Here is a 27,634-nt window from a genome sequence, read left to right as displayed (position 1 = left end):
ACTGTCGAAGACCTGATTTTTGTGTGTAATTACATGTGTTTCTCGTCATAGTTGTCTTTACAATTAAAGTTTAGGATCTTGACCTTTAACCAAGAAACTATTCAGGATTCTAAATACAACAGTGTCATCTTGTAATATGATATATAACAACAGCTAAAGTTAATTAAAATGATTGTGTATGTCTCACAACAGTATCGTAACTAGATATTACTGGGCCCCTCAGCAAATTATTTTTCAGGCCCCCAAATGTTTAGAGGTTGGCCTGTTACCAATATTTATTAAAACTGTATATTAATTAGGGCCTCATGGAGCCCCTATACTTCCTTGGCCCCCCTGCAGCTCCATAGCAGGGCAACAAGCATCTTACACTTCAACTGTATGTAAGTTCAAATTCCTTACTATCATTACTTGTATGGTAGGAAGCAGGCACATACAGTATTAAATGCTGTGGAGCCCACCTGTGTAGATATCTTGTGAGACAACTCTATAATTACGCCCCTGTCTCACAAGATATCTACACCGATGGGCTCCACAGCATTTAATACTGTATGTGCCTGCTTCCTACCATACAAGTAATGATAGTAAGGAATCTGAACTTACATACTGTACAGTTGAAGTGTAAGATGCTTGTTGCCCTGCTATGGAAGTGGTACAATATGCAATGTGTCAATGCTTTCAGGTTCTTCATCAGAACATTCCTCAACCCTAAATAAAAATGCATTTGTAACACTTTTGTCTGCTTATAAAATATTAAATTCTAGTACTTGCTGTACTTTCAAAAATCCCAGCAGCCAAATTAGGAGGTTCAGTAGAGCCCATGGAACAGCCTTGTTATGTCCTGTCTTACAGTCAATGAGACATGCTCAAATAAGGCTGAGTGAACTTAATAGTAATCCTGCTAAACTCCACTGAAGCTCTACAGTACATCAGACCATTTAATTCATTTGGTAATTCAATCAGTGATATTGCTCCAATGACTTGCTCTAGGCCATATTTATCAATTCAAAACCTGAACAATTTTTTGGGAAAGTGATTTCTATTCCTTGTCATCAAAAATGTTCACTAGAAGCTCATGGAACATTGCGTTTTATTATAAATCAAGCAATCAATTTCCTCCAGTTTTGTCTTAATAAATACAGTCTCCAGTGGAATCAATAGTATCAGCATTGCTTCTGAAATACGCTGTAAAGGAGTTGGAGAAAGGTTAATTGCATTCGAGAGACACAACAATAGCTGATCAAATTAGAACTTGTTATTACTATACTCTCTATTAAAAAGTGTTGTTACATGGTCTGACATGCTTTCAGTCAAAGGAGAGAAAATCTGACTTTAACCAAACCAGTAGTGCAGAACTTTTCAAAACATTTTATTTATATTAGAATTAAGCTGTAGTTTGATAAGATCTTAACCATAGTGTTAAAAGTTTAGATCAGGTATAGAAAACCGTTAGCATCTCATTCAGTATGTTGGAAACAAATGATCAGCCAGAGGATAACTGTTGTTATCAAAGGAGAACTAAACCCTAAAAAGGAATATGGCTAGAAATGCCATGTTTTATATATTGAACTTATTGAACTAGGCCTAAGGTTCAGCATCTCAACAGTAGGAATGACGAAGGCCTTCAAAGTTGTCACAGAAGTTTCCCATTTTTGGATTTTGCTCAGTGTGCTCTAGAGCAGCTCTAGAGAAGCTAAACTTAGAGGTCATTGCAAATCATCACGCAGAAAATAAGATTTTCTTTTATATAAGCTGCTACTACAGGGCTGATTGTAAAATTTAACTGTGCTGGTTTCTGAGCTGCCATGTACCAATAGTGATGGGCTAATGAATTTGGCATACATGAATTTGCTGCGAATTTCTGTGTTCCGTGAATTAATTTGCGAAACTGTGGCGACAATTTGCCAGCGAAAAATCCACTGCATCAAAAAAAAATGGTCACACGTCAAAGCATTTTTATGGCTGCAAGCATAAAAATTGTCACATGTCAAAATTATTGGGACGCCCATTGACTTTAATGCATTTGGACCAAATAGTCGCGCATATAAAAATTGGCGTTCGCGTCAAAATTGATGCATGTCAGAATTATTTTGATGCCCATTGACTTGAATTTTTCGGCACAGATTCACCCATCACAATGTACCAATAATTATTTACTAAACTGGCTCAGTCTTATATTGTGACATTTCTATTATATATACAGTATAGTGTGTATCAGTTCCGAAGGTCAGTAACTGACAGCAGCACAGAGCATGTGCAGTGAATTAGCAGAAAAGAAGATGGGGAGCTACTGGGGCATCTTTGGAGGCTCAGTGTGTGCTGTGGTTGCCTTGGACTAAAGGTTGAAAAAATTATTTTTTATCAATATCTTCTATGCAAAACCTTAGAAGTAAGTCCATCTGTTTGTAAATTTCATATGTGGACCCTTTAGTTGTTGTTGAAGTGAAATATTTAGCATTCCTTATAAGCCTATGGGTGGGGGCTATGCTGTACCTCAAAAAAGCTGGATGTATACAAATTGCACAATCATGGGTTAATGGTAAAATATAGATTCAATTCTTTTCAAAAAAGAAATATATAGGGATAATTATGCCCAAGTCAAAGTTTTATAAATTTCATAGCTTTAATACTCATTTATAATCCTCTGAAAAACTGAAACTTTCAATGCGCACAAGTAGGTAAAAAACAGTTCATCCATGACTTCACTTAATCACCTACAATTCCTGAAACTTCCAACAAGCCAAAACACAATTTTGCAGGCCTTTTGTTCTCAGCATTTAATGAAAACACCATATGCAGCATTACCATAATAGAACGATTCCTCCACAATATTTCAGCTGTGTCACAGGAAACAGCTTGAATAATGAAAAGTTAAACTTTTAGTTCTACCTCAACTCCTTGAACTTTGAGCTTCATATGATCCTCTCTTGTTGTTTTCCCATCTTTCCTTTTTTTCCAGCAATATCCATCTTTCCGGTATTTCACCTTCTTTCGATTGTACAAGATCATGGAACCATTCTGTGGCCTGCAACCAAGAAACAGTTCGGTTACTGGAAAGGAAAACACTGCACAAATTTATGATGAAAGCTATTGAGGGATAGGAAAGTCGCTACAGAAAAGCAATATCCCGCATTTAGCAAAGCATAATTTTTCACATTTTATTGCCACTTGCTGGATTACCTTAGATGTTTTATGGCCTGAAAACATTTACTTGTGGATTTTGTACCTAATGAATTAAATGTGTCAATGATGGTTATAAAAGAAGATCCTTTTAGTAATAACCCCTGTCTCCCTGTGATATATGACATTAGGGACTTGCTGTGATCTGAAAAACTACAGAAACATAATAGGAAAAGGCTTACAGGAAATATTAGTCTATAAAATATACAGCATTTGTAAAGACAACAAATATTACTGTGACACTTATTTTGTCCTTCTGACCTGTGACTATAAAATGCAGAAATTATATATTTTAAATGTTTGGCTATTTAAATGGAAAACACTGGTTTAAGTGTTAATAAGCAATTTAAACAGGTATTATACACCAATGTGGGAGAAGCCTTTCCACTAAATGACATTTGTTAATCTGCATACAAAGAAATCCAATGGCACACAGTGCTAAAATTGATATGTTAATCTGCAGTCATGTTTGTTAATTATTTTACAACATGAAAATATCCAACAGTATGCCCCACAGTAGGGTAGAGGGTAACCTATCAGAAGATATTGTCTAGTAAACAGTTAACCACAACTATGAAGACATTCCACATACAGTTTCATTATATAACCTATTATTTATACAGTATACCATTATGGGACCTACTATACAGAATACTCAAGACCTGGGTTCTTTCCATAACATGGACCTTCATACCTTAGTTCTATTAAAAAATAAACATTAGTTAAATTGTATAAATAGTATTGTTTTGCCTCCATTAAGGATTACTTATATTTTGGTTGGTATCAAGTACAAGGTACTGCTCTAGTACTAGAGAGAAAAAATAAATCATTTTTAAATATTGTAACATTTGATTGAAAAGGAGTCTATGGAAGATGGCCTTCCAGAGATTTCTGGATAATGGGTTCCTGGAGAACAGATCCCATACCTGAAATATGTTTTTTTTTTTATATTCTATGTGCATTCGAAAAAGAACCAGTTTGTTCAAACAGAATAAACAGGCCATACACATGAGCTTTTTATTTGTCCTGCTCCATATTTGATTAAATCTAAGATGCAGAAGGTCAATTTAAATACTTTGATAATTCAAAATAAGTGCGCAATGCTTATACATGCCACAGTCTCAGCATTAGTATAATGCCGCAGGTATGGCAGACCATAAATTGGATAATGTAAATTAAAGTAGTAATGTCTGGGCTCCTTAGTTCTACAGCATGATCTTAACTTGAATAGGAATACCAGTCATTTAAGTGGAATAAAAGTGGATTTTGTTGCACACTGCTGACCAGACTACACCATTAAAGCCAGTACCAACTATAGCAGACAGGTATGGTTGGACCTACTAAAGAATACCTCTGTATGATTCTCTGCTTGCCAGTTTATAACAATATACTTTATTCTCTTTAAATGTTTTATTGTTTTCATATGAAACAAGCAGGATTTCAAACAAAGATCAAAGAACAAAGCTATCCAATGAGGCACACCTATACAACTTGATGTGGCTAAATGCACAGAAAGAAAAAGAAAATATATTTTTTAATTGGTGATGCCACCTAAACAATTTATTAGATTACAAACCAGTAAATTAAACCAAAACCAACAAATATGCTTTCTTTGTCCATCTTTCTTAGTTGAAAGTCTTCCTGGTTGACAGAAAGGTCAGAGATCCACCCAGGTGCTTCATTTTACAAAGAGAAAAATTGGATTCACAAAATCATATTTCTTGTACTTCTAAGTAATGATTTCTTTGTTGTGGTATGTTGCATGGATAAATAAGTGTAGAACCATATGCTAAGCAGAAGTCATTCATTTTGGAATGATATAAAAATACACAAGAAAAGATGCCACGCATCCCACAGAGACAGCAATACACATTTGCAAAAATTTACAGTGCTCTGTTAGTCACAGTAATTGGCTTTCAGGACACCAACAACAGAAAGAAATACAACAACACAAGGCATAAACAGAAGCAGCAGTCATAAAAACTTTCCTACAAAATGCTTGTCTGATGATATTTCATTGTGAAAACTCCCAGACGACATTAGCAAAATTATAATAGGAAACCAAATTGTAGTTTATGCGTGATCATACAATTGATGCCACAAATAGGGAGATCATGTTAAACTCTTTGTTTCATGGAGTTTTACATGAAATTAAACTTTACTTTGTGTTAAGTGTGGCTGAATTACAGGCAAGACAATTTCTAAAACACATTCAAAAACATTAGGCCCCATGCTAATTAAGAGTCAACTGTTTTCTAGAAAGTTTTCTTCGAAGCCCAAGAAATTCTGGAGTCATTGAAATTCTTTTTACATCAAAACATTTTTTCAGGAGTATCATTATTTATAAGCATAGTTTTTGTTAATCTAACACCCTACAAAGAGTCACAGTGCATGACAAAATGTTCAATTACAAAGAATTTTCTACCAGTTTCCCCTCACCCCCAACTCTTTCAATATACTCAGCAGCACAACCTGTTCCTCTTTCTAGCATTGTCAAGGTTAGGAAAAATAAAAATAAAAACATTTCTAGAAGATGCTGGCAGTCGGGAACTTCAGGGGGCTTCCCCACCATCGGTCAAATGTCTGTATGGTATCAATGGAATAAATACCCAGTTATTTTGTGCCATTCCAAATTTCACTATGTCTTAAATATATAATACATTACTGCAGAAAAAGTATTAACACACACGTGGTTAACTGAAACAATTTAATTTAAATTTACTTCTATTAGTGCAGATGAACTTGGTGCTAATTTTTAAACTTATTCTTTATTTACCTTTTTGAATTTTATTGGCCTTATGCAAAACAAAAATTTGAGGTTATGCCCTGACCTTGTTTTTTTCTCATATTTATGATGAAAATCAAATCCAAAAACTCAATTGCATTAAGTCATGAAAAAATTTGTATGGCAACTGAACTTAAATTGTTCCCTTAATTTTTTAAAACTTGACTGTTGCAAAAGTACTAAAAAAAACAAGATATTGAAACTGCCTCCCATTGACTTCTGTACAAGCTTACCAGGTTTTAGTTCACAATGAGGCACAAAGAAATTATTTTTTTTTAAATCGATTATGGGGCTTTTTTGGTGCACAACAATTTTAGGAATTTTGTCCTAGAACGTTTAAAGTAGGTTTTTAAGCAGAATCCCACCTATGGCTGTTAGAGCGATACCAGGATTTTGAATTCAGCACCTGGAAAATAGCACATTGGACACCTGTGAATCCCTAAGGAATTTTATATTTTCTGGAGTTGCATCTACTGCAATTGAGGATGCAACAAATTCACAATTTAGGTTTAATGTAAGGACCTTTTAAAAATGTGACATGCACAAAAACTAGGGGGCACATTTACTAAGCTCGAGTGAAGGATTCGAATGAAAAAAACTTCGAATTCTGAAGTATTTTTTTGGGTACTTCGACCTTCGAATAGGCTACTATGACCTTCGACTTCGATTCAAACATTTCGAAGTAAAAATCGTTCGACTATTCGACCATTCGATAGTCGAAGTACTGTCTCGTTAAGAAAAATTTCGACTACATTCTTCGGCAGTTTAAACCTACCGAGGTACAATGTTAGCCTATGGGGACCATCCCCATCACTTTTCTTTTTTTGATCGAAGAAAAATCCTTCGATCGATCGCTTAAAATTGTTCGAATCATTCAATTTGAAGGATCGAACGGTTTTACTTCGATCGATCGTAGGATTTGCGCTAAATACTTCGAATTCGAAAATCGAATTAGAAGGATTTAAATTAGAAAATCTAATTAGAAGGATTTATTAACACTTGATATTCAACCCTTAGTAAATGTGCCCCTAGGTGTGATTTGGTTAAAATGTATCTTATGTAAAATGTATCTTATCTAATGATCTTATCAAAAATGTCTTATTTATTTTTTGTATTTTTTCCCTGTTTTAACTACATTGTTTTAAATAAATCTTCAAAAAAACTACACTCAAAAAGATTCAAGCATCAACAAACCAGAAACCTGGATTCAGTGAACCCAGTAATCAAATATTTTTATAAAATGATTATCCAGTTTATATCAAAGATTTCCATTTGTTTGGTTGTTGCAACCCCTTATTGTGTTCATTGTCATGTGTACAAATAACCTCAGCATTTACCTTTTTTTTTAAGCTCTTTTTTTTTTTTTAGCTTTCCCAAAATGAAACTTTGCTAATAAAGTCACATACAGTAAGTGCATTTCTTGCTAAATGAAGCAAATCAATAGATAATACAAAACTTCAGTTGCTGTGGATTGTTAATTGCAAAATCCTTAGTGGTCAGTTTTTGAGTCCAGAATTAAACAAGAAAAAGAATAAGCAGATTTTGGGTGTTATGGTTCATGAGCAAAACTGAATCTGCTTTTATTCTGCATGAGTGAAGCTGTAATTTGCACTGTATCATTGAACATGTTTTTTTAAAGCTTTGTTTAAAAATGAAACTGTGATCGAGCCACAGGTGCTGGGCCCACTGCTTCTGAAACATGAAAATATTCAATTTATCATTCCATTTGTGCAGAAAAGAATTAGACTGAACATGAATAATGGGCAGATACATGAATGAATAGCAGGCAGTTTTATATTTGTATTCTCCAATGACACTGGAAGATCATAAGGTGAAATACGTTTTTTTGAAATCCCTTCCAGTTATATAGTTTGGTAGAATAAAATATACGAACGACTTAAAAGTGAAGTGCCAATAAAAGCCTCCTAAAATTGCCTTGCATCTGTGCCAGTTACAGTTTTCAAAATAAAACTACCCTGACACTTCAGGACAGCAGTAGTCTTGCCAACTGCCACATTTGCATGATTATTTCGATTTATCTACCTAGTGTGAGTTCACATCCACATGATCTGACATTTAGGCTTCGATTTGTCTTAAACCTGCTGAGACCCATTCCACCACCCAGTAAGCATATTGATCGTCAGTCATGCATCTCACAGGAAACCATTACAACCATTTCATTTAAAAAGTGTTCTGCTTTTCTCTTGAATGCATGTCACATTATGTGACAACTGTGCCCTTGTAGGTAAGTCAGATCAATGCCAAACATTGTGCCAGGCAAAATATATAAATTCTGCATTGCATGTTCTAATTTATCGATGCATATGCATAAGCATTTATGGGAGAACTGATGCAGTCAAACTAAATCCATTGTAGGATAATTAATGCCAGTCAAATAAACAATGGATGGAATAGACTTGACTGTTGCTTCTGGTACACACAAAACATTCTGGTGAATTCTGCATGTCCTGTACATTAGGATATAAATCACTAGAGTAAAATTTTCTGCTTAAAAAATGGATCTAACCCAAAAAATAGATTTTATCACTTATTTAGGCTTTGATATCTGATTGGGTGTAACCATTGCTTTTTATTAGAAAACCTTATCCCTCGTCTGTAATGGAAAAACTGTGTTGAAAAAAGTAGTAGATATACATACTTTGCACATCACAGAGGCAAAAGTTTTTCCATAAACTTTTATGAAAGAGAACCCTACTGACTACATTATCATAAGAGTGCAAGAGTCCATGTTTGGCTTCTATAAACTATTCCTTTTCATCTAAGATATTTCATACAAAAGGCTACTAATGTTTTAGACAGCATACACACAATATATAATGCCCTAAATCCATAATTGTGAGCATAACGTTCATTCAAGACTTCAACAAATCAACCTTGTTCAAAGCACAATAAGGCTGTAAAGTTATTTTATTAATGAAAATAGTTGTTATGGTTGCACCAAGGCATGAGGGTGCTAAATGGCAAATCTATGAAATTTGGATTGGTAAAGGTAACCATCAGCAATGCCAAAAGACTAAAAGAAAGGCTACTGCTTAAAGAAAGTTATCAAGACCTTAAAAAAATTTTTATCACAACTGGCACAAAGGATTTTCGCTCAGCCCATGACATTTTTCCACCACATTCAACATGCTTCTTTCACTAGATGGATGTATTTGACATTTTATCTTTCCTTTTGATTAAAACTTATAGTAAGAGTGTCTACAAAGCTGTTCTACAGCTTGACATGAGTCTTTGGGTTATTAAGTGTGTTTCATTAATGCAGTTGTAACTTTACACACTTTGAGGGCTAGCTATATTATGGGAAGTTATAAGTGTTGGCCAACTGTGCTAGACAGTGCAGGACCATCTATGTAGGTGCTGACCAGAGAGCAGATATGGATATTAGTACCAAAGAATTCCCCTAGCAAATTTAATTGATGGATGCTCTGTGGCATAACATGTTTTTTGTTTACTGTCAAGTTTATATCACAGCACCATACACAAATAATGGTGAGCAAAGCAGCCATAAACATTGGTACTGAAGGTATAAAGGAGTTGTCAAGGAAAATGGAACTTCCATGAGACACAGCCTAACAGCAACACAGAAGCATACATTCTTTAAAATAAAAATACATTTCATGGAGGACAGGTGGAATTTCATATTGAATCTCCTATCCTGGATTTGCAGCACTTACCATATATACTCGAGTATAAGCCTAGTTTTTCAGCCCCCAAAATATGCTGAAAAACTCTACCTCGGCTTATACTTGGGTCAAGCGCAAAAACGGTCGCCGGCGTCCAAGAATAGTTGCCGGTGTCCAAGAATAGTCCAAGAATATTCGCCGGCGTCCAAGAATGGTCGCAGGCATCCAAAAACGAGACGCCGGCACCTCCAATGGGAGCAGAAACCCTCAATTTTTTGATTGACACTTACCAGAAGCTGCTGCATTTCTCACCCTCGGCTTATACTTGAGTCAATAAGCTTTCCCAGTTTTTGGAGGTAAAATTAGGTACCTCGGCTTATACCCAGGATGGCTTATACTCGAGTATATACGGTATTCATCCACGGTTCAATTTCTTTGTAGCTTGAAATAATTATGAATTTGGTTATTTAATGATGTGTAATGCCAGGACTTTATTGTTGTACTGTTTTAAAAAGTTTTGGGTTGTGGAACTGACATTATAAGCATGGTATTCAACTATGCATCAAAGGAGTTATCATTTTTAGTAGACCAGAGTTTATTTATCTGAATTCCTAAGACAAGGAAATGACCAGTTATACTTGAAACCAATGTGGTAACTTCAGTAGTCAACACATTTAACCTTCCTCTGCCAGCGGTGTAGAATTAACATCACTACGTTAAAGAAAGCCAGCAAAGAAGATTCTACATTTATGATAATAAATAAAACAGAGATTTCAGGCAAAAAAGGTGTCATATTGTTATTGTTGAGTCTTAGTTACTGTCCCTACAGAAGCTGGGACTGCTTCTATACCTTCTACATTCTGAAGTGGCAGGCTCAATGCTCCCCCTATCACACTAGTGTAGTAGGTGCTATTGACAAAGGTACTTGTGCCTAGGCGCACTCCTTAACAACTCACTGTAAGTATCACTATACTCACAAAACTATGAATGTCATGAGATTTATTAAAACATCAGAATAAAAAAAACTATGAATGGAAAACTACACTGAACAATGCACTAAAATATCAGAATACCTTGAAAACCGCTAAAGATTTCAGGTTTTCAGACAGTTCCTAATGGAAAAAAAATACAAAAACCTTTAAAAGACTGAATTGATTTAGAGTGGTTCAAAAAGATTAGCACAGCTTACATTTACTTCTATAGAAACTTGACAACATTTACCTAGCAATGCTTTACCTTAGTGGTTTTTGGGGTTTGCCCAGGTGCATTTACCCATAGCTACCAATAAGATTTTTTTTTTCTTTTAAAAAGGCCATCAGATCGGGGCAGTGTTATCAAGAGTTGAATTTCGAAGTAGAAAAAGCTTCAAAATTTGACCATCGAATCGAATATCGAAGTCGAAGTTTTTTTACTTCGAATTTGGACATTTGCGGTCAAAGTAAAATCGTTCGATCGAAAGTATTTCATCCATCGATCAAACGATTTTTCTTCGACTTCACAAAACTTTGAAAAATGCTCTAGAAGGTACCCATAGGCTAAAATAGCACTTCAGCAGGTTTAATTTGGCGAAGTATTGAAGTCGAAAGAGACAGTACTTCGATTATCGAATGGTCGAATATTCGGGCGATTTTACTTTGAATCGAATCGAATTCGTAGTATCCTACTCGATGGTCGAAGTATCCAAAAAAATTACTTCAAATTTTTTTACTTCGAAAATTCCCTCGAACTCACTTCGACCCTTGATAAATCTGCCCCTAAATGTAACCTGCTGATTGGTTATTCTGGATTACTGCACTTGGACAAATTTAGTGCCTTTTATTACATAACCCTGTTATAATGTAATTGATGTAGGAATTCTGCAAAACACTGCATTGACAATACTAAACATAGCGATTTGTTTCTAAATTCTTTCCTTTGCATGTGAATGAGTTCTCATTTGTGCTACACTTTATATTTGTCTGAAAGCATAGTAAAATATTCAGTAGAACTGAGTTATTTTCTAGTAATAATGTGTCTAGTAATATGACTTTATCTTCTTTATTCCTGTCAAAAATAGCATTCTTGTCATGTTTTATGAAAGAGCTTCCAGACATGTTTTATAACAGAGCATAAGTCAGGGCAAGATTGATGATTTTCAATTTGAAAAAACTTGAAGATTATATTATTTACAGCACTGTAACATGGAGAGGAATTCATACATATAGGCTATTCTTACATTGAACTGTTCCATTGGATATTTATTACATGTGAATATTACACAAAACAAGACAATTACCCACTCAGTTAAGGCAGCCAATCACATGTCAGTGGAGGCCCAGCTGGCTATACACTACAAAAGAAAGTAGTCAACTAACTGATCCTGCAGAAATACCTCTAAGCCTACTTATAAGCATAGATGGCAAAATAACAGTTATTATTTGTTGGCATTGATTCTGTGCTAATGGCATTGACATGAACGCTCCCCCTTTTCCTAAATGATTGGTTTGCACCAAATGTAAAAATAATTTGTACATAGTCAACAGAAATTAAATAAGTTAATTTACAGTGGCCCCATCAATGTTAAAAAATGTCTATGTTAAATTTTATACATTTCGATTAATACTTTTTTTTTCAATTTTGCAATTTCTGTCCATCGTTTCATCTGTTAGTTCCACATACAGCCCCAGTGGACTGATCTGGTTAATGGGTTTGTGAAGTTAATGCACTATATTTTGTGAAGGAAAAACATGATATTCTTCTCTATAACATATTTTTATAATCATAGTCAAAATGATTATATTTACTGACAATAAAAGCACTTACTAAGATTGTTTTAATCTGTTCTACCTTTTGAATTGAATTATTCAGTATTTGTGTTTTGGTTGTCTACACATGGATGCTTGATGACTTCAAGGTCTTTGTCTTTGATGGGTTTTAGTAGTTTATTTTTACCAGGCATTCATTTTTCCCAACACCATCAGTGGGGGTTTCCTGATTTATTATGATCAGTTGTGCTTTTTAACGTGTGCTTTTTATTACAGTGCTTAATAATCTTATTCATCCTCCTCTTTTATTTGCTCACTCTCTATGTAATTTAAGAATGATAAAATATGCTGTGCTCTTATAGTCCATCTTTGTACTATTGCAATGTGTAAATAATAACAATAAAAATACAGTATATGTATTCTTATACTTATCTTGCAATCATGCTACAGACATGAATTACACATTGTATCAGCAGGTCTAAATAGATTGTAAAATGAGATAAGATGTATTGCAAGGCATAAGTGCATCTGACAACTTTGTATTGTAAACCTTAACATAAGTGTATTTTATCCATCAGATATGTTGGGAATTTTCAATGAAAATTAAAATGAAAGAAACACAATTTCCATTATCAACCTCATTATCATATTACCAAACAAATAGTATATGATGAGTACGAGACAGGATTGTTATCCTTCACAGTCATTTCTCTATGTAATTTGTTTTGCTTTTTAATGTGTTTAATCTCGTTTTTCAGTGTGATGGGTTTTATGGATATACAGTAAAAGACTGCCCTAAAGTGTTAGTAGAAGTATCTACAAAAAAGTTATTTTAAGAATAATGAATCTATAATAGTCACCTTCATCTATCTATCTATCTATCTATCTATCTATCTATCTATCTATCTATTATCTATCTATCTATCTATCTATCTATCTATCTATCTACCTATTTATCATCTATCTATCTATCTATCTATCTATCTATCTATTTATCACCTATCTATCTATCTATCTATTTATCATCTATCTATCTATCTATCTACCAATCTATCATCTATATATCTAGTATAGAGAGTGTCCTTATGTTTACAGCTCCTGGTTGGCAACAATAAAAAAGCTACTAAAAGCAAAAGGATTTATTAGGTTATTTTGGTAACAGAGATATAGTTTTTCCAGTGATGCTTTCTAGGGAGACCAAGAGATTGGCCAAATAAATACTGTCTAAATCATTTCGAAAATACCACAGTGGTAACACAAAACCCAATAAAATTTGTTTAAACTCGATGTTTGTGGAACAATAGCAGCAATCTCATAAGAAGCCATTACTTTCCACCAGAATACCTCTTGATTTTCTTTCTCTGATATATTGAAGTAGTGGTCTTGCAGAAAGGCTGCTTACTTTTCTCAATCTTCAATGATATATACACTGTTTATCTGTCTTTCATCTAAACATATTTCTGTTTCCCCACTGGGTGAAATATGCTGAAGGAGGTTGTGAACTGCAGCAAATGTATGTCTCTTCAATACAAACTACCACTCTAGTCTGCCTTGCTGCTTTTTTTCCCTGTTACTGACCTTTTGCTTGTGATTTATTATCATCCCAGCATGCAGGACCAGCCACATCAATCCTAAAGCCTCTTTATATCATCACTGGCATCTTCTCTAATTCCAAGCAGAGCTACCATTCAATGTATATTTATAGCACAAGAAAAAAAAATGGTACAAACAAGAAATAAGGTTTGAAGCAGAGTTTATTTGTAAACATTGAAAATGCTTGAATGTTTTTAAGTGTTTACATTTCTTTAATGACTGAATAACATTATAGAGTATTACGTTAAGGTGATTAAGGAAATTTAATTTGTATTACATAGTAGGTAGCAATATCTCCACAGTAAACTTTAATTCCATCCCTGTTTAGGATAGTGATTAGGAAGGAATCCCATGCCAGCAGAGATTGGTGGACTCAATAAAACTTTATTCACCTTACCCTCAACACCCAGACACTCACAGAATCGAATCATTTGGGTGTCACTATTGGAAATGCTTCTAGCTTGACCTTTCGATCAATACTTTCAGCTATCAAAGTGACATTTTAATGACAGGATTAAGCTATTGCACAGCTTCATTTGATAGACTGATCATGTAAGTAAAGCATGCTCTGAATAGACTCTGCCCATAACATAGAAGCAAAGTCATCTGAGCAGTAGCAGCAGGAGAGAATCTTCATTAATACATATCATTTATTAGTTCAATCAGCCTTTAGAGGCAGTCATAGTAATATAAACCAACAAGGCTTTGAATCAGTACCAAACTGAGAATGCCTAACTTTTTTTAAAACATCTCCCACTCAAATAATTACTATGAAAAATATAAACAAAGCTCTATTTGGAATACTCTATATCGCTATATATTGTTTCGCAAATTTTTTGCCGTTTCACGAATTACGCTGGAAATTCACAAATTTTCCGGCGAAGTGAAACGCCTCAAATTTGTCCCATCACTATAACTAAGATATATTTGTTTATATACTTATATTAAAGAAACATACTAAAGAACCATCCATACAACTAAGAAGACCTTAAGCAGGCATAAGGAAAAAGTTGGTTAGAGTTGCCAGAGGACCTCCAGTTGTATCATCATTTAAAGGGGCAGTTTACCTTTAAGGTAACTTTTAGTATGTTATACAGTAGGAGTCAGTTCTAAGCAATTTTTCAATTGGTCTTCATGATTTATTTTTTCATAGTTTTTCATTATTTGCCTTCTTATTCTTCTGACTCTTTCCAGTTTTCAAATGGAGATCACTGACCCCATCTGAAAGCAAATGCTCTGTAAGGCTAGACATGTATTGTTATTGCTGTTACTAATCTTTTTATTTAGGCCTCTCCTTTTCATATTCCAGTCTCATATTCAAATCAATGCAAGGTTGCTAGAGTCATTTGGATCCTAGTAACCAGATTGCTGAAATTGCTAATTGGAGAAATGCTGAATAAGTAGTTAAATAACTCAAAAACCACAGATAATAAATAATGGAAACCAATTGCAAATTGCCTCGGTATATCGCCCTCTACATCATACTAAATAAGGTGGGCATATACAGGCCCATTTACTAATTATTGAATTTCTACTTTTTCTATAAATGTCTAAAAATGTGTGGTTTTCTAAAAATTTTAAAAAAAAAAGCTCTAAAAATTTGAGATTTATGAAGTGTAAAAACCATGAAAACCACTAATACAAAACATTGCCAGGTAAAAGTTGTTGAAGGTCCTATAGAAGTAAATGGGAGCTGTGTTGATCCTATTAGACCACTTTAAATCAATTCAGACTTTTATAGGTTAGGCATTGTCCAAAAAACTTTAATTTTTAAAGATTTTCAAGGTATTTTTATTTTCTTGCTCATAGTTCAGCGTAATTATCCATTTGTACTTTTTTATTTTTAAATAAATCTCATGATATTCGTAGTTCTGGAGTTTGTGAATTTAGTTGTGGTTTCAAAAACCTCTAAAAATACTAAAATTCAACCTTTGATAAATGGGCCCCCATGTCTGGAATTGTGGATTTGCAATAGCTGCATGGTTTAAATAAACCATGCAACCATTCTTTTTTTACGACATTTAATTACAGTTTTGTAACAAACAGGGTGACATGGTCGTAAGGTAACTGTCAGCTTAGTATTTGCCTTATCATTGCATGCTTTCCATTAATGGCATTGCTGTAAAGAGTATGATTATCTAAGATAATATTTATCATTAAACCAAATAATTTTCTGCAAATCATCGAACAAATTACAAATGCGTTTCAGTTTTTACTAAAACTGTTTTTTCTCTGTTTTGCCATCCTGCAAAGAAAATAAACACTCTACTAAGATAAACAAAGTGGACAGTCTGTTATTATTGCAATTTTATCTTTCAAATTCCGGTGGCATATTGAACGTAAGTAGCATGAGTTGCAGTGAGCAGAGGAGGTACTCCTGATTTCACCATGTATAAATCGGGATATACCAAGGACAAAGATAGCTGAGAAGCAAATAGATATAGACAGGATGTGGGGAAATGGACAGATTTTAATCTGCAGCAACAGATACAACCGTAGTAATGAAAAGCCTGCCTTTGAAATGCCTTTGGATTTAAGTATGTATAAAACTCCACAAATTGCAAAGCGTATAGATGCCATTTTGATATATAAAACCTAGTTATAAGAATGTGCTTGTTTATTTGTGTTAAATTTAAAATGATTGGTAAATTATTTGCAAAATGGCAAAATTACTTTAAAGGTCAACTGAGCATTAAAACTCAGACAAGCATCGTAATCACCAGCACACTATAATCTCCCAAGGAGGGAAGTACATTTGGGATCAATGGATATCTCCACTACATAATAAAAGCCTTCAGTGTTTTGAAGTGAAGATCATTCACTCCTTCAGTGTTCAACATTTCATATATAACACTCACTTATTAATGTTGTCAGTCAGTTGAGCATAGTCTACATAATCTTGCCTGTTGGAAGTTTTGTTCACGGAGAAATTTTTCTTTCACTATTTTCTTATTCAAGGTCAAGCTTTGGGTATCTCTCTCTCTCTCTCTCTCTCTCTCTCTCTCTCTCTCTCTCTCTCTCTCTCTCTCTCTCTCTCTCTCTATATATATATATATATATATATATATATATATGTATATTTTATTCACTTTCCTTCTGGTGCAAGTGCAGAAAAATTCAGCTGTTCTTCCTTTTCTCTCTCACTGTCATAACCACAAACACAATTATTTAAAAAAAAAATTGTATAATATTATAATCATAAAACAATACTGAAATTTGGGAAAGTTTGTTAATTGGCTTTGGCTAGAGAAGTATAGGGTAACCTAGTTCTGCATGATGGAACACTTGCAGTTTGCTGTTTTTTATTTATTTGGTCAATATTGTTAGGGTGGGAGATAGCATCCCCCAAGGATCCCTCAAGAATGAGAAAACATTTTTGCCTAGTACAGATTTGTGGGGAAATTCACATTTTTGCAAGTAACAAATATCTTTGTGAATCTGCAGCAGAATTACATCATACGTTTTGCCAGAAAAGGGGGGGGATTCAATAAAAATGTAGGAATTATTCAAATTTCTCCATGCATTTTGTTTTGCAGGAGAATAAGTAGTTTTGCATTAGAAAAAAGCAGGAAAAAAGATCTGATGGCATCAATTTCTTCATGCATTGACAACACTAACACCTTCCTGTTGACTCTAATGCATTTGCCAAAATTTCTGTGAAATTCTGTCACCATTTTGGGAGTTTTTCTGCAGTTTTGCTAAATTTTTGAGCAGTTTAACTTATCACTAGTTCTCACATTTACAGGATCTTACTATGGGGCTGATTTATCAAATAGTAAACTGGGGGGAACTGAAGCGTTTCTAGCAGTTCAGTTTTTTCTCAATTTAAATAAAATATTCCTGACTGTCAGGATTTTTTTCCCTAACAATTATGAAAGGGATTCTGACAGTTAGGATCACTTAGCAGTGGCATTGGGCACTATCATCAGTTTGAAGCTGAACTCCCAATGTATGTTGTATGGGGGAAGAAATTATTCTGACAGTTATTTTCCATGTAACTATAATAACTGCCTGGTGAAATTCTTAGACATTTGTAAATCAGCCTATATATTACTGTTAACGACCTATTGCCCAACCTCTGTATAGAGTAATATACTGTACTTTATAGTGAACTATATAAATGTCCAAGTATACTGTAAATTAAAACTTAAAATTATGGGATGCACATTTTTGTAGGCGTATCTTCTTTCAAAATTTTTTACAGAGACTTTCAACATTTCGAGCTTGAAATAAGTGCAGTCGATTGCGGGGATTCCTTTCCCAAGTTTTCACAAATGTACAAAGATGTGTCATTCATGGAGGCATCCTGTAAAGTTCTAGAAAAAAGACCTCAGGGCATATTTTATAGTCTAACAAGCCACCTGCTACAGGCAATAATCTCAGCTGATGGAAATAAAACAGTTACAGCAAATATACTTATTGATAAATAATTAGGAGATTTAAAAATTCCTTGAATAACTGAAAAAAATTCACCAGTATGTGTTTAACAAGAGATATTTTTAAAGACACAGAAATAAAAACCCAAAACTCTTTGTAAAAAATAATCCATCATGTTAACAATTATTGAGAGAAAGGCAATTCGTTTTTTTTGTGTATACTTTGATAAGGGCATCTTTCCAAATATCTTTGGCTCTGGACCATTTACATATCATTCTCTTTGAAAGTGTGCCATGGTATAAATTAATCACTGAAAGCAAAAAGACAAAAGACATGATTCTCTGAGGACACACTGCAGGCACATATTGGACTAGTAGCACTCAGCAGGCTAGCACCGGCACAGCACACATGCATGTTTGATGTGATCCAGTACACAAAAGTCACATAGGTGATGTTCACCACATACTGTATTAAGTAGGAATATTTTCTTAGCAGACTGAATCTAAGAAATGCAACTACGCAAATGAGATATTTTTCTAAATGCCAATAAACCACAGGACTATATGTTCTTCATCCCCCACACAAAATTTTTTAATAGCAAAGTTAAACTTGGCTGGGTGCTAGGTTTATCAGTGGTTGTCTCAGCTGTCACCAGATTCAGACTGTGGTACCCAGGGTCCACCGGGTACCAGACTCAAGGGCCTACCAACCAGCCACTGAATGGACCACCACCCAGCCACTCCCACTCCTGCTCTGCCCCAGGCAAAGCTACTCCTGCTCCCTGCTCCCCTTACTTTTTATGCAGCTGCCTCCCTCACATCCTGCCCATCCACTGGCTTCCTGCCCGTCCACTGGCTTCCTGCCCAACTGACCCAGAGGCTGACCTCATTAAAGTAACCAGAAATAAGCAACTCCATTTATTAGGATTATTAGGATTTCAGATTTTTACAAATCAGTAAAATTCAAAATCCAGAATGGCAGAAACTGACAGTTTGATGATCAATTCAATTGAGTTGAAAATTCTATACATTCAGCCTTTAAATCATCTTGCAAATGAAATAATGGGGAAATGGGCTGTCTATAATTTAGGACATGTCTTATGTCTTATGTGGTTAGTTATTAGTGAATGAATACATTCAATTCTCATACCAGCATTGATACCTCAGAAATGAATATGTTAACTTCAGTGTTGTAGAAGAGCAAACAGCCTACAGTATAATTAGATCATCTGGTACTTGGAAGACTAAATTAATTCCTTTAAAAACTGACATTTGACTATAAATATTTTTACATAATAAAAGAAAACAGGCATGTTTCCCATTTGTTTCTCTGGCTCTTTACACTGTGAAAATTACTAAGATATTATGAAGATGCCCTCAGGGTGAGCACCGCAGCAAATATTGTATCATTGAATCTCTAGTTAAAAAGCTGTCTCTAGGGTGTTAGCTTAATCACAAATACAGAAAATTCCATAACAGGCTTTTAAAAAAAATAGACAGAAACTCAATACTATATTTTAAATATTATATGTGCATGTCGTGTTTGTTGAGGTTGCTCTTATAATCCTATTGGTGAAAGATGTTTTGGAATGCATTTTTTAGAGTAAGATTGCCCCCAAAAAACAACTAAACACTTAACATGTTTTAAGTCATATTTGTATATTGATATGATTTTTTAATACAGGTATAGGATACCTTATCCGGAAACCCGATATCCAGAAAGCTCCGAATTATGGAATGGCTGTCTCCCATAGACTCCATTTTATCCAAATAATCCAAATTTTTAAAAATGATTTCCTTTTTCTCTGTAATAATAAAAAAGTTCCGTGTACTTGATCCAAACTAAGATATAATTAATCCTTATTGGAAGCAAAACAAGCCTATTGGGTTTATTTAATGTTTAAATGAATTTCTAGTAGACTTAAGGCATGAAGACCCAAATTACGGAAAGATCCGTTATCTGGAAAACCCCAGGTCCCGAGCATTCTGGATAACAGGTCTCATACCTGTACAATCGTTATGTTTATCAAACTATTTAGCATTGAGAAGCAGCTTGGAAACCCACAATGTCATATTGACATTTTAAACGTTTTAAGAAAGTGGTGAAAAGGGGCCCAAGGATTAATGGGGAAGCTTGGTCATGATTTGTGATAAATACCCCTAGTAAGGCAGATCTGAAAAGAACTCACATAAAAAAAAAAAATGAAATAAGAAGCAGGATATAAAACAACATTTATAATCCTACAATAAAAGTGCTTGCGTGTTAAGAATATATCCAGCCATTTAAATTCAGTGTTGAATGTTTTGATAAGGATTAAATAATAATGTGCTGTTTAATGGGAAAATATAACCTAGTTATTTAGTGTATACTCTATCCCCTTAAAGGGACACATCAAAAATATAAAGTTTGCATTGGACAATGCAGGAAAGGTGTATTCCTTATTGGAGAAGCTTTGGAAGAAATTAGATCACATGTCCTTGTATAGGGGATTATTTTCACAGCCCATTGGCACACACCCTTTCCTTATGAAGCAATGTCATGCTGATATTCTTATGCAAACCCCACTGCTTAACCCTCTTAAGGTTGCAGAAATTTGGCATTTTGATTTCTAGTTCAGATTTTCTTTAACAACTGAGCTGCCTGCTCCTTTGCTCTGACTTAGAAACACTAAGATTTTAGTAATCCTAGGCTATATTATTATGATATTATGAGATAAGTTTTTCTCATTGGTTTGAATCTGTCCATTGTGTATTGTGGCTACTGTGAGCTTTCTACTGTAAAAATAATGTTTCTCCATCTGTATTAGTGGATGAATAATGAATATAAGTACATTTAAGGGCAGTGCCGGGCCAAGTCAGCCGAGTGCCCTAGGCAACTCAGCCCACTACATCGCCCCCTCCACTCACACATGCGCTGAAGTGTGCAAGTAGTGATGAATCATGAGTGCACATGCGCAGAATAGTGGTGAGGAAGCGTGAGTGCGCATGCGGGAAACAGTGTAAGTGCCAAAGATGCGGGAGTGCGCATGCGCCGATGAGCGCACACAAGCATGAACTGCCACAGCTTCTGGACACAAGGGTCCGAACTAGGGGAAGGTGCCAGAAGAGGTACTTGCCTGGCGCCCCTCTACCTTTGCACCCTAGGCACGTGCTTCTTGTGCCTACTCCTAGTTCTGGCCGTCTATGGGATTTGGATCTGGAAACCCGTTATCCAAAAAACTCAGAACTATCTATTGGGTTTGTTCAGTGTTCACATGATTTTCTAGTAGACTTGGGGGCATATTTATCAAGGGTCGAATTTCAAATTTGAAATACTTTGAAACTGGAATTCAAAAAGACCAACCGAAATAAAGTCGAAGTTTTTTTTGAGAGAATTGGTCCATTTTCAATCGAATAGGTCTGTATTCGGCCGAATTCAAATCGTACAAATCGAAGTAATAGCTCACTTGATTGAATTTGAAAGTCAAAAGTCCACCAATTGACTCCAAATAGGTTCTAGGAGGTCCCCATAGGCTAAAACAGCAATTTGGCAGTTTTTAGATGGTGAATGGTCTAAGTCGAATTTTTAAAGAGACAGTACATGATAACTTTCGATATTCAAATTTTCAATTTTTTTTCAAATTCAAATTGAATTTGGACTATTCCCTAGTCGAGGTACACAAAAATAGCTCAAAATTCAAATTTTTTTAATTCAAAAATTCACCTCGTCCTTTGATAAATCTGCCCCATAAGGTATGAAGATCCAAATTACAGAAAGATGCATTATCCAGAAAACCCCAGGTCCCAAACATTCTGGATAACAGGTCCCATACAACTTATAGATCATTATAATAAACCCGCCATAGTTCGTGGAACATCATGGTATGGAAAGCCAATATTTCAGTCTGATCCAAGGACCTTTTGGAAGATATGAAAATGGACCTGCTCAGACTGAAGTTATAAGTTTTCTTGATATAGCTAATTGGCTGACCATTTAATTATTGTGCTCAAATTGAATTATTTCTCTGTTTCTTCTTTTTAGTGTGAGTGTATTTATTGTGTCAGTTCTTCTCAAAGTTTAAAGATATGCAGTGAAATTCCTCTTAATGTAAAGATCAATTCACTCAAATGCTTCCTAATTCATCTACTGTAACTGACTGGATCAATTAATAAGTGAAATGTTTGGTATATTGAATGCAAGAATTAGGAAAATAAAAAAAAATCAATGCAGTAGTTGAACATAAATATTTATATGTATGTATGTTTTTAATTGACTTGGAGTAAAATTAGGAAAATAAAAAAATAATCAATGCAGTAGTTAAACATAAAATATATACAGATTTATACATTTCTGATGTAAATAACACTAATCTAATGTAAGTAGCTCATACATTTTATTTACATCCACTTTTGCCTGCAAGTAATTGATTCCTTGTGTCTTTTTTAGTACACCTAATAATTATGAAATGAAAACAATGCTGTACTTCTTGCTTTACATTAGTCTGAGCATAGCTGGTTCAATTTGCCAACTTAAGACTTTTCTATCCGAGTTTGCCCATATGCAAATAAAGACAGGCCTTTCTTGAGCCAATGCACCTATAAATATGACATCAGTGAAACAGTGATATCCCAATTGCTTAGCCTTATTTTCTCATGTTATTGATTTTTTAAAAAAAGAGATCAACCCAATTTGACTGGTTGGAATTAGACACAAAATGCCAAAAGCTAAAGAGGCCCCTCAATCAGAGCCAAACACTTTCAGCACCTGAAAAGAGCACTTACATTTATGACAGTGTTCATAATAATGCTTCCCATATGCATTTGTTTTATTAAGATGATACATTATGATCACAAGGCTGGACCAAGATTCTATCCTTTACTTTAGGCAATGAATACACTCAGTGGGTTTCATTTGATACAGTGTGTTATTAATTATGGGTAAGTGAACTAGTTTTGTTAAAATATAAAGCTCTTTATGTGTCATATTAAATCAGACAATGTCTGAATAATGTCCCTGTGTGAGTTTCCACACAATCAGCAAAGCCTCAAAAAATATTCATATATATTAAATCACTCAACATCAACCAAACTTTATTTCTGGTTTGGGAGAAGAGAAGCAGCTGGCTAACTCCAGCTGTAATTGTGAATGGATATCTTTTTTATCCCTTGTGCTTAGGACCGGATTTACATAGTGAGCTCCCTTAGGCCCACTGCCGGTCGTCGCCTCTGTCCCCTTCCCTTTATTTCTGCAAATTTTCATCATCTGGACTGGAGCAATGTCACACTGGAAATTTAAAAGATTATTGTACCCAGTGTTTTTGAACCAATGTGGGTGTGGTTGGGCAGCATGCCACCCCCCTAAAATCCTGCCACCCTAGGCCCGGGCCTAGGTGGCCTTTCCACAAATCCGGGCCTGCTTGTGCCTATCAGTATGTGTATATTCATTAAATCGATTTCAATTTAAAATGGCTTCTCTCTCTGCCCTTTAAGTTTTTTTTCAAGAATGCACTGTTTTTGAAAAAACATTCAGAATTTGCCAAGAAAAGTTTCAGTTTGGCTTTGATTGATATTGGTTTTATCCAGTGTGATACTGGGCCAGCAGGGCACCGGGAGAAAACCCAGCAGGCCCACCAGCCTGGACCTGCTGTTTACCAGACTATGAAACACGGTTGCGATGAACATAGGCAGCATCATAGTGTGGCTTGGCGGTACAAGGTGGGGAAGAAAGTGAGGCACTGAGGTACATGTTGGAGCGGGGTGCAGCTGGAGGATTTGTGACAATGTGGGGCTTCCATGGCTGGGGTGGTTGGCCCTTGAAATGGCAGCCCCAGTGGGCCCGGCACACCCCAATCCAACTAAAGTATAAAGAGTATCATCCAGAATCATACTGCTAATTTTACTATTATTTGATGTTCTCTTTCTCCTCTACCCCACATACATTATTTTAATTATATGGGACAGAAATTGTGGTGGGAATTAAATCTAAGTTAGTGTTCCTGTGTAGCTAAAGTTAAGAGACACACACTAGTTTTTAATCTATTTACTGAGAAAAATGAGTTTATTTTTAGTTTAAGGCAGGAGTGCCCATACTTTACTAACGAGAGGTTTACTTTTAGCGATGTTTTCCCATTATGATCTACATCCATAAAAACATTGCTAGCATTATGTTCCATGGAAAATATTCCTTAAATATTATATTGATTTATGAGAGAATGTATATTGCTATATTTAACAACTATTTCGTATGTAACCTTAACCTAATAAATATCTGAATCAAAAGCATTAATAGGAAGGTGATTTAGACAAGCTGTTAGTTGACATTGTCCTGAGATCTACTGATCCCTAGCTAAAAGTCTACTGATAGGGCACCCCTGATCTAAGGGCACTGAAATTGACATTACTAAAGGCAAAGTTTTCTGCATCTCTCAGCTTACCTAAGGTTGCAGCAGGGTGCATTCTGATTGTTTTGATAAGTTAGAATTCAGCAGAGCTTTATAGGATTTTGAGTCACTGGGCTGACTAGGCTGACTGAAAAATGATGAATAAGCATCCATATCCTGATTGCTGAGGGTCCAACACCATTAAATGCAGCAACAGCTTCACAAACATTGATATCACTGCATTGCCCCTTGGACTTTTGACCTCTACCTCCAACTTACCAATTGAAGGAGAAACAACTAAGAATAGGACCCATAATGCATACATTCATTTGCCAAAGGCGTTAATTTAATTCAGCCTTCATCTGGCATGAGGAGCAGAAAGGATAGTAGAGTATGACTACATTAATCCAATACTTGTGGGATGTGGGATATCAATCCAAAGATCCATTTTTAATCAATTCACTTTTTCGAGGATTTTTTGAGTGGTAGCTACATATTTTGTAGCTACATATTTTATTTTGAGAAAATCCCTATTCAAGCCTCAAGTGCCCTCTTGGACCTACCTCAATTGGACATCCCTACTCCTGAGCAAAAGCTCTTAAACTATATACACAGCAGCCAGGCTTACACTTACCTCTAAGTGCAAATCACTAGAGAGAGAATTTGGTCAAAATGAGACTACTTTGTTTCTCGTAGTAAAGTAAAGTAACCCAAAACCAGAGTTTTCAGTAAGATATATTTTATGAGTAAATCTAACTCCAATGGGAAATAGGGAAAGGGATAGGCAAGGTTTTATATACTGGAATAATGTATAGGTATCCATCTTGTATTGCAATAGCTTTCTTTCTCATTGTTATGTTTTCTTTTTGTTTTTACCATTTTTATTTTGTTTCCTCTTTGATACATGATTATTGTTTATGTAAACGTTTGACAACAAAATGTTGTAAAATCCTCATATCTCTGCTGTCTAGAAACCTATATGACAAAATCAAATAAAATTTAAGTTACAAAAGAAAAGAATTGTTTTTACAAGAATCCTTTAAGAAGAAACAACATAGAAAGCAAGAAAACAAATTATTAATGTTTACATTTATCTTCTGTAGAGTGCAGTTAAAGGAAAAAGAAAATAACAATTTTAAAATATCACTGCTAGTATGGATCATTAATCAGTTTGGTGTAGTGCCCAGTTTTACTTTTGTACAATCCAACAGATGAAACTGGTGACATTTATCAACCTGGATAACAGGAATAGGAGAGTTGAAAAAAAAAAATGTTTGGACTGTAACTCGTTCAATGCCAGCATAAAAGAATCTACAGCAAACAAAAAGCCAGAAGTAATAAGAATGCAATCACCTTCCCTATGCAATGTATTATATATATATATATACTGTATATATATATATATATATATATATATATATATATATATATATATATATATATATATATATATATATATATATATAAATATATATATATATTGTATTTTAATATTTCTGTTATTAAATATGGAGATATATATATATATTTTGGTTCAGTCCTAATAAACCTCCTCTATTATTTTCAAATCTTTTGTGTCGCTGCAACTCCTTGGTGTGCCGTCATTTTGCATTGCCTATATATATATATATATATATATATATATATATATATATATATATATATATATATATATAAACCAAAAAAAGGATCAGCACTCACAGGTCTTAAAAATAAAATAAAAAAATTTTTTTTTCAGTCCATAGCTCTTTAATAAATAATTAATAAAAAAAATTTTATTTTATTTTTAAGACCTGTGAGTGCTGATCCTTTTTTTGGTTTGTTTGACTTATCTATTGATCGCGCACCCAGGCAGACTTATTTATTTTTTCGTGAGTGCTGGAATTCCTCGGAATTTATATATATATATATATATATATATATATATATATATATATATATATATATATATATATATATATATATATATATATATATATATATATATATATATATATAGTAATTAAATCCCTGAAAAATTCAGATTTTACACTACCACCGAAGGGCAATAATATAGCTTGGGCGCAATGTACCATCAAAATAGCATTTTAATCAATACAAAGATATATAATTACTAACTGATAGGTAAATATGGTGGCTAAAATAAGAAAAACTGCTTAACATCTACATATTACTGTCACTTTGTTTATTAGTAATTGTGATGCATTTGCCACAATCTTTGCTATAAAATAATGAAGTCTCCACATGTAAGTTAATTATTCTGAAATCCATGTAAAGATGCTATAGGACCAGGATGGACCTTTTCAATTGGAAAGGGAGAACTTTTAGGGACTACATTAATGCATTATAGCAAACTCAAACACTATGCAAAATAAAAACACAATGTATATACTATATCTACAGAAATGAAAAATACTACCTAGTATGTTTAACAATGGACTGTATATAGTTCAAGAACTTGGCATAGACCCACAGGAACTTCCTTCTATAGGCACCCAATTATCTTTATTTAAATATTTTGTGCTTTGATGTATTTTGTTTATGTGCAACTAGATATAATCTAAGGACTTGGTTCTGGGATTTGCAGAGCACTTCTAGGACTCTCCTTAGAAGTGCTGACCTTTCACATTATCGCCATTTCTTGGACCATGGTGGGGAAGAGGTGGAAATGCAAAAATATTAAAGTATTTTTATAACATTGATTTCCTAAACACTCATGCTCCCATGTAAAGAGCAGCATCAGGAGGTGCACCCCAGCCCTGCCCTTACGCAGAGGCCTTTGGCTATTTGGATAATGCCCTATGCAGTAGGTCGATCGCACACTGCGTGTGGCATTGTAATAAGCCCTTACAGATGTTATGCCTAAAGAAATAATTTAAGTTTAATGTGCATTCCTCTAATTAAAACAAAATCTTATTTATTTTCTAATTATATTTTTACTTTGCTTGTGGGAGCT

The 27,634-nt window shown here is 34.5% G+C and overlaps 1 protein-coding gene across 11 annotated transcripts in view; it reads right to left on the bottom strand.

Annotated features, from left to right (window-relative positions):
• Window positions 1-27,634, bottom strand: part of LOC108696619 (calmodulin-binding transcription activator 1) — a 1,211,516-nt gene that overhangs the window by 788,508 nt on the left and 395,374 nt on the right. For all 11 annotated transcript variants that reach the window (XM_041569427.1, XM_041569428.1, XM_041569425.1 and 8 more), the window contains exon 4: window positions 2,887-3,022. In XM_041569427.1, coding sequence (XP_041425361.1) covers window positions 2,887-3,022 — 136 coding nt within the window. The remainder of the gene's footprint in view (window positions 1-2,886; window positions 3,023-27,634) is intronic.

This window comes from Xenopus laevis, chromosome 7L (genome assembly GCF_017654675.1).
Source record: "Xenopus laevis strain J_2021 chromosome 7L, Xenopus_laevis_v10.1, whole genome shotgun sequence".
Lineage (NCBI taxonomy): Eukaryota > Metazoa > Chordata > Amphibia > Anura > Pipidae > Xenopus > Xenopus laevis.
This window is presented reverse-complemented; position numbering and strand designations above follow the sequence as displayed.